At 42.3% G+C, this 15,160-nt stretch overlaps 1 protein-coding gene across 3 annotated transcripts in view; it reads right to left on the minus strand.

The window, feature by feature from the left end:
- SNTG1 (syntrophin gamma 1) overlaps positions 1 to 15,160 on the minus strand; it is a 231,328-nt gene that overhangs the window by 21,245 nt on the left and 194,923 nt on the right. For all 3 annotated transcript variants that reach the window (XM_083747840.1, XM_083747839.1, XM_083747841.1), the window contains 2 exons: positions 13,323 to 13,475; positions 3,172 to 3,264 (listed from right to left, as the gene is read on the minus strand). In XM_083747840.1, coding sequence (XP_083603966.1) covers positions 3,172 to 3,264; positions 13,323 to 13,475 — 246 coding nt within the window. The remainder of the gene's footprint in view (positions 1 to 3,171; positions 3,265 to 13,322; positions 13,476 to 15,160) is intronic.

Consider the following 15,160-nt stretch of genomic DNA (forward strand, 5'->3'; position numbering starts at 1 on the left):
TAAAGGATGCTTACTAAAGAATAATTAATTTGTGCTTTGTGTAATTTTAATATTTGTATGCTTTGTGTTTACACTTCTTGCTGGCTACTTTAGATGTTGTTTGCTATAGAAAAGTGACGTAATAATAATCAAGAACTACAAAGGCTTTGAAACCCAAAGGCCATCACTCATCACCCCAACCCCCCAGTTTTTGATGAATGGCAGGAGAGATAAAAGGGTAAGGATCTCAAGTTTGAATTATTCAACTTTACTGGCATCAGAAAAGGAAAAGCAGCAGTAGGATTTTGTCTTCACTCATGAATTTCAAAGATAACGAAAAGGCTTTTTGAGTTTCTCAAAAAAATAAAAATACCAGGATAGATTATGATATGCTGTTATGAGTGTTGCTGCCACAAGTAATAAATTGTAAAGATCAATAATATTGGGTAGCAGTAGCTTTCTACTGAAAAATACCATTGCTGTGAGGTAGGAATCTTCATAGTACAAGCTCCCATGTGATCTGGAACCCTGAGCAATCGGTTCCTCCTCTTGTATTATTGTTAGCAGTGAGCAGAATGTCAGAATAAAGCTGTTGAATTCCTATGCTTGTGTCACCAACCTCAAGGAAGCTTCCTAACTGGACCAAAATCTTGGGCTTAGTCCCTTTATCTGCTTTCTGTGGGCAAGCCTTCTCCTACAATTCATGTGACTGGCGACAGCCCCCACCTCACCATGTCCTCAAGAAATGGATTCACTCAGTTGAGTCAGAGGCTCTCTCAAAGTTTGGTGAGAAAAGCTCAGAGATCTCAAAACCCTGCTGGCATTTTCTTGTGGGCCAGATCAGGGACTTTTCAACACCGCTGAGCAGTGATTTGTGTACTGATATGGATGATACATGCAGAAACTCTCATAATTTTCCTGCACATTGCTTAGCTGATCAATAAAGGCCCTGATTGGTCAGAAGTGCAATTTTTGACATGAAAATTGAAGCTGTCAGAAATTTGGCCCAGCTCTTAATAATAAAAACACAGTAATGTGCACAAAGAGAATATGAATGGGGGTATGTGGGGGTTCCAAACCAAATTTATTCTTCTGGTCAAGTAAATACCTTGGGAAAATAATCTGCAGTGTTCTTTGAGGAGTCCTGGGGTATATTTTTGCAGGGGGGGGAGAAATCAATGGAAAGCCACCCACTGACTTCAGTGAAGTATAGATCAGGTTTGCGGTAATCATGATAATGTAAAAGCTGATAGTATGTCAGTGGCCTGTCAAAGCAAATTACTTGCTTCAGGTGAGTGAGCCAAGTAGGGTTTTATAAGGCTAGAGAAAATATTACAAGGACTGAGGCTGATTCTAATGGTTTCTGTCTGGAAGGCAGACATTTCTCTTATTCTGACACTGTTGCCAGCTGGATATGTTGATTAAGATATCTGTGTGTGGTTTCTTCTGTTCTGAAAATATAATTCCGAAGCCATAACTATGTTAATAGTTTTGTTAGTGCAGTTTCCTATCTGATGGATTCTATCAGAGGAAACGGTGTTGAAAGAGATTTTAGAGGAAAGTAACACCATGGAAGAAGAAAAACAAACTGTGCTTTGTTTTTCATGACTCTCATAGAGAAAGTGCAATCTTGACATTTGACCAATGTGGATTGTGATTTTTCTATTAACATCTAGATAATAAAACAATCACCCTGATCCAGAGAAAACAATCTGCAAGTAGAAACCTATTTCACTCCATATCATTTGTTGTGAGGGGGAGTAGGAAACAGAAGCTGGCACAGGCACCTTTTTTTTGAATGCATTATAGGTTATCAGCACTGTCAGAGCTCTTACTATGGAGGAGGAAACGTTAGGAACACAACCAAAACCCCATTCTCTGCTTCCGGCTCCCTCAGTCAGGGCCACGGAATGAAGGGCTATGATTCAAAAGGATATTGTCTGCATGCTAAAAGCTTCAGTCCCTTTTCTCGTTTGTTTAAGAAATTTGTAGCAATAGGCAAGTTTGCACGGATTACATTTATAATTAGGCTTGTCAAAATGAGTTTCTCCCCTTCCTCCTTGAGAATGGAAAATTGGCTGAGTTTATTCTGAACCGGTTAAAAGCAAGAATGGACTCTGTCATTCTCCCAATGGCATCAGTGTGAGTGCAGTGCTTAATGCTGCTCCCCCCTCCCCCCTTCTCATAAGCACCCAAATCCCCTTGCCCAGTGGCAGCACTTTCTGCTCTTGTGGTAACAGTATGAAGGTTTTATATTTCCCCAAGCTCCTGGCATCAAGATTGCTGCTGTGGGAAGGAGGGTGAGGCAAGGAAAGATGTCCCCACACATTCTTTGCCACCAGAGCAGCAGCACCTGCTACTAGGTAAGAGAGATTAGGTAAAGGAGGAGTTCATCTCTGAACTGAATTAGAAAAAAAAAAAACTAAACTAAACTGGAAAAGAATTCCAGAGATGCAATGCTTCTCTTCAAATGGAACACCAGACTGAATTCCAAACTTCATGTGAACTTTGGCCATATCTCTAGAAGTTTGTCCCTTTTTAGAGCTTTTGAATTGTGTGCTTTATGATGTTCATGGAGAAGGGGGAGAGAAAGGAAAGGAGATGGAACAAGTAGAAGAGCAGGGAGTGTATAAAAGGATCAATTCATGCATTCCATCTCAAGAACATGCTACAGAAATAAGTCCTGCAGGAACTATTTTAAAAAGCATATTGAGAATGTGATAGGATAAAATTATTATTTATTAAATTTCTATACTACCCTTCATCTGAGGATCACAGGGTGAGTTACAATATAAAAACAGAAAAATACATACCATAGTATGTATACAAAAACAATATCTCCAAGTTTTAAATGCCATAGATTCTTTAATTAGCCTAAAATCTGGGAGAAGAGGGATGTTTTTGCCTGGCACTTAAAGATATGCAGCGAATGTGCCAGGCAAGCCTCCCTGGGGAGAGCATTCCACAAGCAGGGATCCACTGCAGATAAGGCCCGTTCTTCTGTTGCCACCCTCAGGACCTCTCATGGAGAGCCTCAGATTATGATCACAGGGTCCAGGTTGGTTCATATGGGGGGGGGGAGGCAAATACAGCATAGTGACAGACTTCAAACAATGGCTCAACTCTCAATTGAAAAGATAATTCTTGGAAATGAATCATTAACAGCATGTAAACATCTTCTCATGGCCTTACCTTTGTTGCAGCATCAAAGCATACGAAACCCATGCCAAAGTCTATGGTAAGCCCCATAAGATGACTCTCCAGAACACAGGCATATGTCTTGCACTAGAAAAGATTGAAAAACACAGCACGTTAGATAGCGCTTCAGTTGAGTACATGTATTTTGAAAAATTATAGCTAAGGGGAAATACCCGTTTAGTTACAAATTAGCCCTGGCAAGAACAAAATACATCTTTGCAAGTAACACAAACCCTTAGCCATTCAATCAACTGGCTATTTGCATTCCATGAAAGAGAGCTTCTACCTCTACCTACATGGAAAACACATAGGGGCTGAGTGTGCAGTGGCGGAATAGCAGGCAGGAGCGGCAGAAACAGGCAGGGGGTTGTAGGGGTGGTGGTGGCAGCAGTGCAATGCAATACCTCCCATTTTTCCTCAGGTGGTGAAGCAGGATGTGCCACCCTGACTATCTGGCTACAATTTAGCATAGTAGGTAAGTAAATACAGTGGTACTTTATGAACAACTTGAATTAAGAACACTGCAAACCTGGAAGTAGGTGTTTTGGTTTGTGAACTTTGCCTTGGAATAAGAACATGTTTCACTTCCTGTTGAGTGTGTTCCATTTGTAAACTGAGTCCCCCGCTGCTATGGGAAAGCACGCCTTGGACTTCCATAACGGATTAAGTTTGTATACCAAGGTACCACTTTATTGGAATTCAACTGTCTTTGCCCATTCCTCAATGTAAATGAAGTAATTGAGAGTGAAATGCATCACCTCCTAATTTCTGATCACACATGGAATACATCTGCTCACATATGACTGGAGACACATGCACCTTTGGTAAATAAAGAGGCACTTTTATATGCAGCTTTTATGTCCCATTACTTTAATGCAAGATAAACATATTTTACTGGAAGTGAGTATGTAAACAAAATATATAATGACTAGGTATTTGCTGTTGATGTAACGGCTCATCAAAGAAGACAAGGGATAAGAAGACTCTTAGGTTCCCTGAATTTTCCTAGTGAGGCTCTTGTGAACTTCAACCTAACTATTTGATGGACCTGCATTTATCTATTTTTATGATTTGTATTATAGTTGACCCCCCTCCCAATTTCATTTTCAAATAATTTATGTCAGGAAATGTGTTGATAAGGGCAAATGACCAAACTTCCATTGCCAGCAAGTTGCTAATACAGCACTTTTAACATTTAAGGAAATCGGAAGAACTACCTTTATTTTGAGTTTCTTATTTCTCCAACCCCCCCCCCCCCCATGCAGTGTGACATTTTGGTTTGCATTGATAAAATGAAACTGTTCAACACTGAGTTTCAGTTAACAACAAATTGCATACTCCTACTGAGCTCCTTGTTTGATAGTTGGCTTCTGGTTCCTAATGCCAAGCTAGTACTGCTCAGCACAAATTAGGTATTTTTCTGATCAGAACATCATTGTCAAGATGTGAAGTGCACAGCAGAGCTTGAAAAGGCCAAGCTACTCATCACAGAAGTGCTTATGAAAGATGCTACCTTTTCACATTAAAGTCAGAGACAAATCTTTTGAAATCCTTCTGAGACTGATGAAAACCCTAGTTTAGAGCTACTTAAGGACTTTTTATACAAAACAAATGTTTAAACAGAAACTGCCAAGCAGAAATAATTTGATCGCTAATTAAGTTGTCCACTGCAAAGTGATTCCTATCAATTTAAATTCAGATTTCTGTTTTCTGACAACAGCTTCCCCCCCAAAAAATTCTCTCAAATCATATAATTCATAACTAACATGATTTCAATAAACAAACAAATAACAGCAAAACCTAAAGTGGCTCACCTGTAAATGCAGTCACAGATATGGAAAAGCACCTGCACAACCTACTGGTGGAACTTTCTAGAAAGCTCTGGAAGACTGGATATGCTGGATCCCTTCCTTTACACCCCTGCATAGTATCAATTACTGCATGGCCTTTGGGAGAAATGTCCATGGTGGCAACAATTTGTTTCCTGAGCACTTTCTGCAAGACTTCTGCAAAAAAACTTTCACATTTTAATGATGTCAGCCTCTTTGAGGCATGTGAGGCAGTGACTGCGAAGGTCAAGAAATTTACTCACACAGTTGCTACACTTTTTGAAGATAGCCCTACTCAGCATCAGGGCAAAATTCAAGGGGGGGAAATAAAGAGTGGAGAGGGGGAGCATAGAGCGAGAGATATCTCTTCGTGCCACTGCTTTTTGCACAAGAAAAGAAGGGAGCCTGAAGGGCTGACTCTAGATTCTTAGCCCATACAGAGATCACAATGAGTTCACATGGATGAGAGGGGCAAATCCAATGCTGTCAGTCTTCCAAAGCTTCCTAGAAGGTCCCTGTAAACAGCCCAGGAACATTCCCATATTTGGAACAGAATAGAACGCACCAAGAATAACCAGTTAGTTGGGACACTGAGATGGGTATTCATTGCACTACTTATATGCTATACATCCACATTTTTAAAAGTAATCATTTTGTAAACATATGTAGGTTGCAAAGTATGTGTCAGGTGTCTAATTCCCTTATCAAACCAAAAGGGTTACTAGAGCTCTTTGGAACAGCAGTGTTTTGAAACAAGTGCCATTCAATATGCACCACCTTCGTGTGGGACAGCTTTTTCAAGTAATTCTAGGCAGCCCATGTTTAGATGTTGGCAAAGGCATAAAAATAAGACAAACTAAAGTGTGATATCTTCAGATGCTAAAGAAATTGTCCCATCCCAAATAGGTGGCGGAAAAAAGGGGGGAAAGGTAGGGTTGAATGGAAGAAGAGCCACAGAAATTTGGCCCATAGCTGAGGAGGCAAGCTTTCTTGATTCTGCATTCGTCTCCAGGGCTGTTGACTTTAGATTATTACTTTATTATCTCCCATGACAACCACAAATATTTGGTAGGAATCAAGGAAAGTCGGGGGGGGGGAGAGAGATGGAATGAAAAGAGCAAGAGTCCATTCTAGAAAAGCTCTGCCAGCAACTGCCATTGCCAGAGCAGTCCTCAAAAAGTATCATTTATAATTCAAACTACTGGGACATATTTTCTATATAGCATGATAAACAATGGATATAGCTCAGATGTTGGAGCCATGTGTTCCACAAGTGAATATGGCATGGCTCAACAAAGTATAAATACTGGCATGGATCTGAAGAATTGATCCATGGGATTTCATTATTTCCTGCCACAACAGGTACTTGTTCCTCCCCTCAAAAAGTAAGGCCCAGGCAGGCACAATATGTGACCCATCAGAGTAGCAAAATAACCAGACCCTAGAACAGTGATGTAATAAAATTGACAGCAAAAGCAAGGGTAAGGGTTGACATGACATTGGGGCCTGGATTATGTAATCATTCCATGATGGAACGGGTCTCCTGGGTTTGGACCACCCCAAACCCATTTCATGGGAGTCAGCCAGTGATGAACTTTGTGTAGTGCAAGCCAAGCAAGCAAGGTCTCACTGGGTGACCAGGGTGCAGATTCCAACCAGGCACCTTAACCCAAGCTTGGAGGTGCCATGGTCAATTGTCCCCTCAGGCCCTTTATGGGCTCTCCCATCCTATGTTGATCCTGCCCAATGCCATTTCTGCCCTCAACAAACAATGTTGTTCCGCCTAACAAAGGAAGACCATAATTTCACTGGGGGAAAGGTGAGAGGGAAGTGCCAATCAGGCTGAGTGAAAAAAATTATTTCCGGCCCTGTCAACCAGCTCCTTAAAATTGCTAAGTGAAGGTTCTAACCAGAACCTTGCAGTGATTTTTAGAAAGTCATTAGTTTGCACCAGGCGTCCTATTGGGAAGACCCAGTTTTCTGAGTGCATGTTCTGGAAGTTGGGCAATAGGGGCAGTACAGGATTCCTTTTGGTGTACCGACCTCCCCGCTGCACCAAGGATTCCCTGCCCGAGCTGCTTCAGGTCGTGGCGGATGTTCTCCTGGAGACACCTAGCTTGGTCGTCCTAGGGGATTTTAACATCCATGCCGACACGACCTTACAAGGGGCAGCTCGGGACTTCGTGGAAAGCATGGCCTCCATGGGGCTGTCCCTGAATAAGTCTGGCCCAACCCATAGCCGCGGACATGCCTTGGACCTGGTGTTTACCTCTATGGATATTGGTGATCTGACACTAAGTAAAAGTGAAACAAAAGAAGTGCAATGGTCAGATCACTTCCTGGTGCAACTGGACTTCTCTGCGACCCATCCCCTCTGCAGGGAGGTGGGACCAATACGGATGGTCCGCCCCCGCCACTTAATGGATCCAAATGGTTTCCAGAGAGTGGTAGGGGATGCTTTATCCCATGTTGATGGCCTCTCAGCTGATTCCCTGGTGGCCCGCTGGAATGCGGAGTTAACCAGGGCTATTGACTGTTTGGCTCCGAAGCGCCCTCTCCGATTGCATGGAGCCCAGAGAGCCCAGTGGTTTTCCACGGATCTGAGGGCAATGAAACAATCGTTGAGATGGCTAGAGCGCCGGTGGCGGATAACTCATTCCGAATCTGACCGGACACAGGTTAGAGCTCAACGTCGAGCCTACCAAGTGGCGATAGCGACGGCGAAGAAGAATTTCTTCACCGCCTCTATTGCATCTGCAGAAAACAGCAGCAGGAGACTTTTTCAGGTGGTTCACAATTTAGCGGAACCACCTGTAACATCGGGGCCCAGTACGGGCCACATATTCTCTTGCAATGATTTTGCAAAGTTTTTTGCAGATAAAATTGCTCAGATTCGGGAAGAAGTAGACTCCACCGCGGGAGAGTGCTAGAGTTCTGTCTAGTCAAGTTGAGTGGGATCAATTCCAATCTGTTACCTCCGAGGATGTGGACAGGCTGCTTGGACGAGTGAAACCAACTACCTGTCTCCTGGATCCTTGCCCATCCTCGCTTATAAAAGCTAGCCGGGAAGGACTGGGCGATGGGCTTCGTGGGGTGGTGAATGCTTCCCTCCGTGAGGGAGCCTTCCCAGACCCACTGAAAGAGGCGGTTATTAAACCGCTTCTTAAAAAACCATCTTTAGATGCGGCCACAATGGCCAACTATCGCCCAGTCTCAAATCTTCCATTCTTGGGCAAGGTGATACAGCGAGCGGTTGCCGAACAACTCCAGGCACGCCTGGAAGAAGCGGACCATTTGGATTCCTTCCAGTCGGGATTCAGGCCTCATCATGGGACTGAAACTGCCTTGGTCGCACTGGTTGATGATCAGCGGGCTAGGGACAAAGGTGAGAGCTGTTTCCTAGTTCTGCTGGATCTCTCAGCGGCGTTTGATACCATCGACCATAACATCCTTCTGGACCGTCTTGAGGGGCTGGGAGCTGGGGGCACTGTCCTACAGTGGTTCCGCTCCTTCCTCCTGGGCCGTGTTCAGAAAGTAGTGGTGGGGGATGAGTGTTCAGACCCCTGGGCTCTCACTTGTGGGGTGCCTCAGGGTTCTGTCCTCTCCCCCATGCTTTTCAACATTTACATGCAGCCGCTGGGAGAGATCACCAGAAGGTTTGGGCTGGGTGTTCATCAGTATGCGGATGATACCCAGCTCTACCTCTCTTTTAAATCAGAACCAGTGAGGGCAGTGAAGGTCCTGTGTGAGTGTCTGGAGGCGGTTGGAGGATGGATGGCGGCTAACAGATTGAGGTTGAATCCTGACAAGACAGAAGTACTGTTTCTGGGGGACCGGAGGCGGGCAGGTGTAGGGGATTCCCTGGTCCTGAATGCGGTAACTGTGCCCCTGAAGGACCAGGTGCGCAGCCTGGGAGTCATTTTGGACTCAGAGCTGTCCATGGAGGCACAGGTCAAATCTGTGTCCAGGACAGATGTTTACCAGCTCCATCTGGTACGTAGGCTGTCCATCTGTCTCGCCAGAGTGGTGCATGCTCTGGTTATCTCCAGCTTGGACTACTGCAATGCACTCTACGTGGGGCTACCTTTGAAGGTGACTCGGAAACTACAACTAATCCAGAATGCGGCAGCTAGACTGGTGACTGGGAGTGGCCGCCGAGACCATATAACACCGGTCTTGAAAGACCTACATTGGCTCCCAGTATGTTTCCGAGCACAATTCAAAGTGTTGGTGCTGACCTTTAAAGCCCTAAACGGCCTCGGTCCAGTATACCTGAAGGAGCGTCTCCACCCCCATCATTCTGCCCGGACGCTGAGGTCCAGCGCCGGGGGCCTTCTGGCGGTTCCCTCATTGCGAGAAGCGAAGCTACAGGGAACCAGGCAGAGGGCCTTCTCGGTAGTGGCGCCCACCCTGTGGAACGCCGTTCCAGCAGATGTCAAAGCGATAAACAACTACCTGACATTCAGAAGACATCTTAAGGCAGCCCTGTTCAGGGAAGTTTTTAACGTGTGATATTTTACTGTATTTTTGGTTTTTATGGAAGCTGCCCAGAGTGGCTGCGGAGGCTCAGCCAGATGGGCAGGGTATAAATAATAAATTGTTGTTATTGTTATTGTTATTGTTATTGTTATTGTTATTGTTATTGTTGTTGTTGTTGTTATTATTATTATTATTATTATTATTATTATTATTATTAACTGCATTCCTGCATCCAGTTAATTATTATTAGTCCTATCAAAGTTGGAAAATTTAGAGCAGAGTACATAGATGCAGATGCTCTCTCTCTTTTTTTTTTTGTAAGATTTCCAGAAAATGTTTATTGCAAGAGAAATAAAATTAAATACTGGGCTTAAAATTATTAGCAAAAACTAGTACATAAAACATCCAGTAAAAGTAATAGGAGAAAATAAATGATTTTTGATTTTGTGGGTGAAACAAATCATTCCACAGAGAAAAATAAAAAACGAAGTAATCAATGGAAAGCCTCATAAGCAGCCATATTTGTGACTCAACTGCTTGTTAAAGCTCACCAACTTCATGTAAGTTTTATTAATATTTAGCATATTATGTAGTAATAAATGTTATGGGCATAAATGTTTAATTTTATTAACTTGCAAAAAACACACACCCACAATTGCTTCCTTTTGTCATATCTTTCAGTTATAAAAATGATTAAAACACAGAGATCATTGGGCTGGAAACAGAGCCTCGTAATTATTTTCAGTCCCTCAGATACCTTACTTAGGGTTTGGATGCTCACTGTTACACACATTCATAAATGTATCCCTATCTCAAATTTCTGGGCAAAGTAACTTCTTTATGTAAAGGACTGCAGTGGCACCTTGTGTTGAAGAAGTGATGTGGGTTACTTTAAAACACAGGTGTGAGGAACCTGTGGCCCTCTGGATGACGTTGAACTACAACTCTCATAATCCCTGACCATCGGCCATGCTGGCTGGGGCTGATGGGAGCTGCCATTTTCAACACGTGGCGAGCCAAAAGTTCCCAACACCTGCTTTAACCTGTGTGGCAGGTAAGCATGAGGAAGTAACTTTAGACTGAAGGAAAGTTCTGTTCTAAACGCACTGGCCATCCAGCTTAGTGTTCTAATTTAGCAGTTCAATACCTCTGCAAGTGCTAGATTTGCTCCATCAATTACTTCACCTAAGGATCAGTCTTCCCCTCCCCACTCCCCCAACTACAAAGCTATGAGTAACAAGCACAACTCCTAGCAGGAAATATTGAAAGGTGAAAGATTATAACGGGCTTTGAGCAGCTGTCACAAATTGGTAAAGAAATATTAATGTGCACCACAGGTTAGAGTGGTAAAGGGTCAGTCTCTAGCCTCTCACTCTCTGGCTCCTAATCAGAGGTTTTATTTCACCTGTAGCTTTTCAGCTTACTTTAATTAATCCCCTTTGCTGTGAACTTGGAGAGAATAAATTGAAGAATGCTGCCAAGAGAGCACATAATGTCAAAGTTCGTACAGATCTAATATAAACCGTTAAAACATTACACCTGCCATAAAAAGAGTGAATTATTTGCTTTTGATTATTGATTTCACACGCTGAAAAAGATGAAAAAACCCCTATTCGGAATGAAAGTTTCCCATATAAGAGAGGCAACTCAATATTTAATCTACCATGTGCAAAACGTACAGAATCTTAAAACTGGGTCTGTGAATAATTCAGTTGTCCTAGTTCAGGAGCAGAGACTGAAGCATTATGTTCCTCAGGCCCCAAAACCTGAAGTATACTATAGCTTAGTAGGAGATGTTTAAAGTGGGAGAGAATTCAATGGAGGAAAAAGCTCATCCAAGCCCATTTCTAAAGTGGAAAAGGTTCAGAGACTCTTGGCTACTAAGTTCATGCCAGAATTCCAGTTTTCCAAAATCAGTGTTGATACAAGGTCATAAATGTAAGTTCGAATTTTTAAAAAGTTCATAAAGGTACAAATTAGGATAAACTAGTCATGCTGGCCACATGACCCGGAAGCTGTACGCTGGCTCCCTCGGCCAATAAAGCGAGATGAGCGCCGCAACCCCATAGTTGGCCACGACTGGACCTAATGGTCAGGGGTCCCCTTACCTTAATAGTTGTACATTATGACTGTTATTTAAACAAAGCTGTAGTGCTACATATCCTACTGATCTGAGTGAGATGAACTATCTGCAAATCCATTATTCAACAAGTAGAACACACCACTGCATACATTTCCTAACAAGATGCATTTTCTTTTGTAAAGGTTGCCCCATTATATTACACAGAAGCATTCCCTGCCCTCAAGACACTACGTGATTTTCCCAGGTTTCTATGTGAAAAGAAGGAGCTTTGGCACTATTCTGTATATGTAAAAACTCAAAATAGTAACCAGGTTCTGTGCCTCTGCCAACTGAATCAATCTGATTGATCTGCCAAACACTGGCTGCATATCAACTTGAAACGTATTGTAATTAATTGAAAATGGGCTAAGAGGTTTATAGGGTTAGAGGGGAGGGGAGTCGTTCATCAATCAGTATTGCAGAATCGTAATACTTGCATTAAAAGTGCATTATTTGTGATCCGTGACACTATTTGTGATCCTGGATAAGTTGGGGAGAGGGGAGAAAGCTGATTTACTAGAACAGGAATGGATGTAAACTATACCCATTAATATAAGAGATACCCATCCAAAGTATCTCAAAAGGATGAAGTATAATAAAATAATAGATGTTCTATTCTTATAAATATTTACATAACAACATAGTGACTCCCAATTTCTTCTGCCACCCTGAAATCATCTGCACTTATACAATCACAGACTTGTAGGGTTGGAAGGTATTCATGGCCCAACTTGGCCCTCCAGCTGTTTTGGGACTACAATTCCCACCATCCCTGACCACTGGTCCTGTTAGCTAGGGATGATGGCAGTTGTAATCCCAAAACAGCTGGAGGGCCAAGTTGGGCCATGCCTGATCTAGCCCAACCCCTGCAATGCAAGAATCTTTGAGTCCCTGGGTGGACTCAAACCAACAACATTCAGGTTGACAGTGAGATGTATGTTACCAAGTCCTGGTCTCTCCTTTACCATCCCATAAAATTCCAATTTCTCATTGTCTTCTTGAATAAATTCTACCATGAGATCAGAACCACTATGCTGATAGTGACTAGCCCAAGGCCATGCAACAAGCTTCATGGATGATCTGGGCCCAAGTTTCCCAGATTCAAGCTTCTAGCCCCACTATTGGGATGCACCGTGCTGCCACACCATTGTTTATCCTTATCTCATTAGCAGATATTTTTCATTTTCAAAGCAAAAGCTAAGAAAATAAGCAAAATAACAGAAGGCTACAACCCAATGCTTCTAGCTGCTGAACCGCCATTTTTGTTTGGTCAAGAACGTATCAAACAACCACACCTAATCTCACTAGTACTTTCAGTGTTTGGGTTTCAAAAACTAAAAGTATATACAGAACCCTATTTTGTTTTGTTTTTAAATGAGATTTTTTTTCCTGTATGGAAACAATTTGTAGTAGATCATTAACCCTTTTTCCCATTAAATATTCCAAACCTCCCCCCTCCCTCCAAAAAAGTCTTTGGTAATAACTATCACTATCATCAGTGCTTTTTTAAAAAAAAGAAAAGAAAAATGTTTAGGGGTTCTCTCATTTTCCTACTCATATTTAAATACTGCCCCTCAATGAGACCAAACTTAGATTCACAAAGTGTTTAGGGGTATGCGTACCCCTGCGTACCCCCAGAAAAAAAGCACTGACTATCACATAAAATGTATTGTATAATAATAACCCAAAATGAATTTGACCCGCATGTTTCTTACCTGTATTCGTTCCACTTCTAAAAAAGTTGCTGATTGGAAGGCCTTTTCCCATAATATGAGGTCACATTCTAATTCCACAGAAAAGTAGAGATCCTCTCCCGTTTCAGACTGGACACCAAAGCAGTGTTTTCGACGATCCAGTAGATCACTGTCCTGATGAAAACCTGGAGTTATATAATCTTGCATACATCAATTAATATTTCTTACAGTACAGACCCACATGTTAGATGCAGAACAAAGTGCCATGTAATTTTTATTCAGCCCACATTAGTCTCAGCATTTAAATGGCTTTGAAATAAAAGAATGTTTTAGAATTTTCATGCCAAGTAGCAGAGCACAGTTTGGCTACAAGGATTCACAGGTGCCAGTGTCCAATTTCTGAATAGTTCCCAAAGCTACCAGTCTTAAAATGGCTCAGAAGTGTGTCATATATTTCGTGTATTCATGCACAGAATATACACCAACAATTTCTTTACTCTGCTGAAAAACATTACAAATTCTTTTTGGCAAGGCTTCGGATAAAGAAAATAAACCAAATCCATTCAAACAGTTCTCAAATTATTGGACTTTTCTGATATTCTTTTAGCAGTGAATGTATGTCATCTGTCATAAGGGCTGCAGGCTCTTGAATCTAGGCCCGTTGGAGGTTTTGAGGTATCCTGCTTGAGGAATCGAGACCCTCCAAACAGTCTTAGGCTATTTTCCACAAGTGGTGGTGTAATTAGTTTTGTTGCTGTTGTTGTTGTAGTTGCAATTTGCTGGTTCTATAAACTAAATGAAGGAAACTGTGCTGACTGGCATGCACATATAACTAAGAGTGCTTTCCCTCCACCGTCTATGTGGAATTAACATTTACAAGTGATGCATCCAGATTTAAAGGTACTTGGGGAAATGTTGTCATTCTCTTCCACAATTGAAAAGGAGGGTATTCTCATCACTCTGATTCTTGAGCAACAACCTACGCAATTAGGGGCCTCTCCTTCAAATACAAACACACTTCAACATCTTGCTTCTTTGCATAACCCGCCACCAGGATTCTTTGCCCTTTAGACCCAATTGTACACTGAATGATTTCTTCTGAGCTGAACAACTCCATTGGGATATGTTTGCATTTCCCTGCATCTAATTTAAATCACTTTTAATCCACCTGGGGATTTCACTGAGTCCTTGGAGTCTGCTTGGAGCTTTGTTCCTAAATGTAATTAGCCTTCAAGCTCACTGCATGGCCTTAAGTTGCCAGTCATGATCTCATAACAAGGGGACTGTTAAGATAATGTGTGGCTTTCTGTTCCATGGAGAAAGAGTGGGATACAAAATGTCCTATAGCTGCTGATAGTGCATAGTTAATTTTTAAAGGGTTTTTTAATATAAAAAAGAGATTAATCAATTTCATCCTATTTCCCCTTTACAAGTGGTACCTCGGGTTAAGTACTTAATTCGTTCCGGAGGTCCGTTCTTAACCTGAAAGTGTTCTTAACCTGAAGCACCACTTTAGCTAATGGGGCCTCCTGCTGCTGCTGGGTTAAGCAAAGTTCTTAACCCGAGGTACTATTTCTGGGTTAGCGGAGTCTGTAACCTGAAGCACATGTAACCCAAGGTACCACTGTATACTGTTCTCTAGCCAATCATGGCCTGTGATGCATTTATGGGCAAGCCACATCTCTCTGCCTTACACCTGACATCAGAAGTTTGAAGAACGGTGTGGGCCTGTTTGCAAAAGGTCTCTCAAACAGCCCTTTGTTGTGCTTTGAAGTCCCAACAGCCAGGGCTTCAAAGTACAGAATCACCTGATGTCATAGGGATGTCAGGTGATTAACTGCCTACCTGTCAGCTGCAGT

This window comes from Podarcis gaigeae (genome assembly GCF_964106915.1).
Source record: "Podarcis gaigeae genome assembly, chromosome: 7".
NCBI classification, from domain to species: domain Eukaryota; kingdom Metazoa; phylum Chordata; class Lepidosauria; order Squamata; family Lacertidae; genus Podarcis; species Podarcis gaigeae.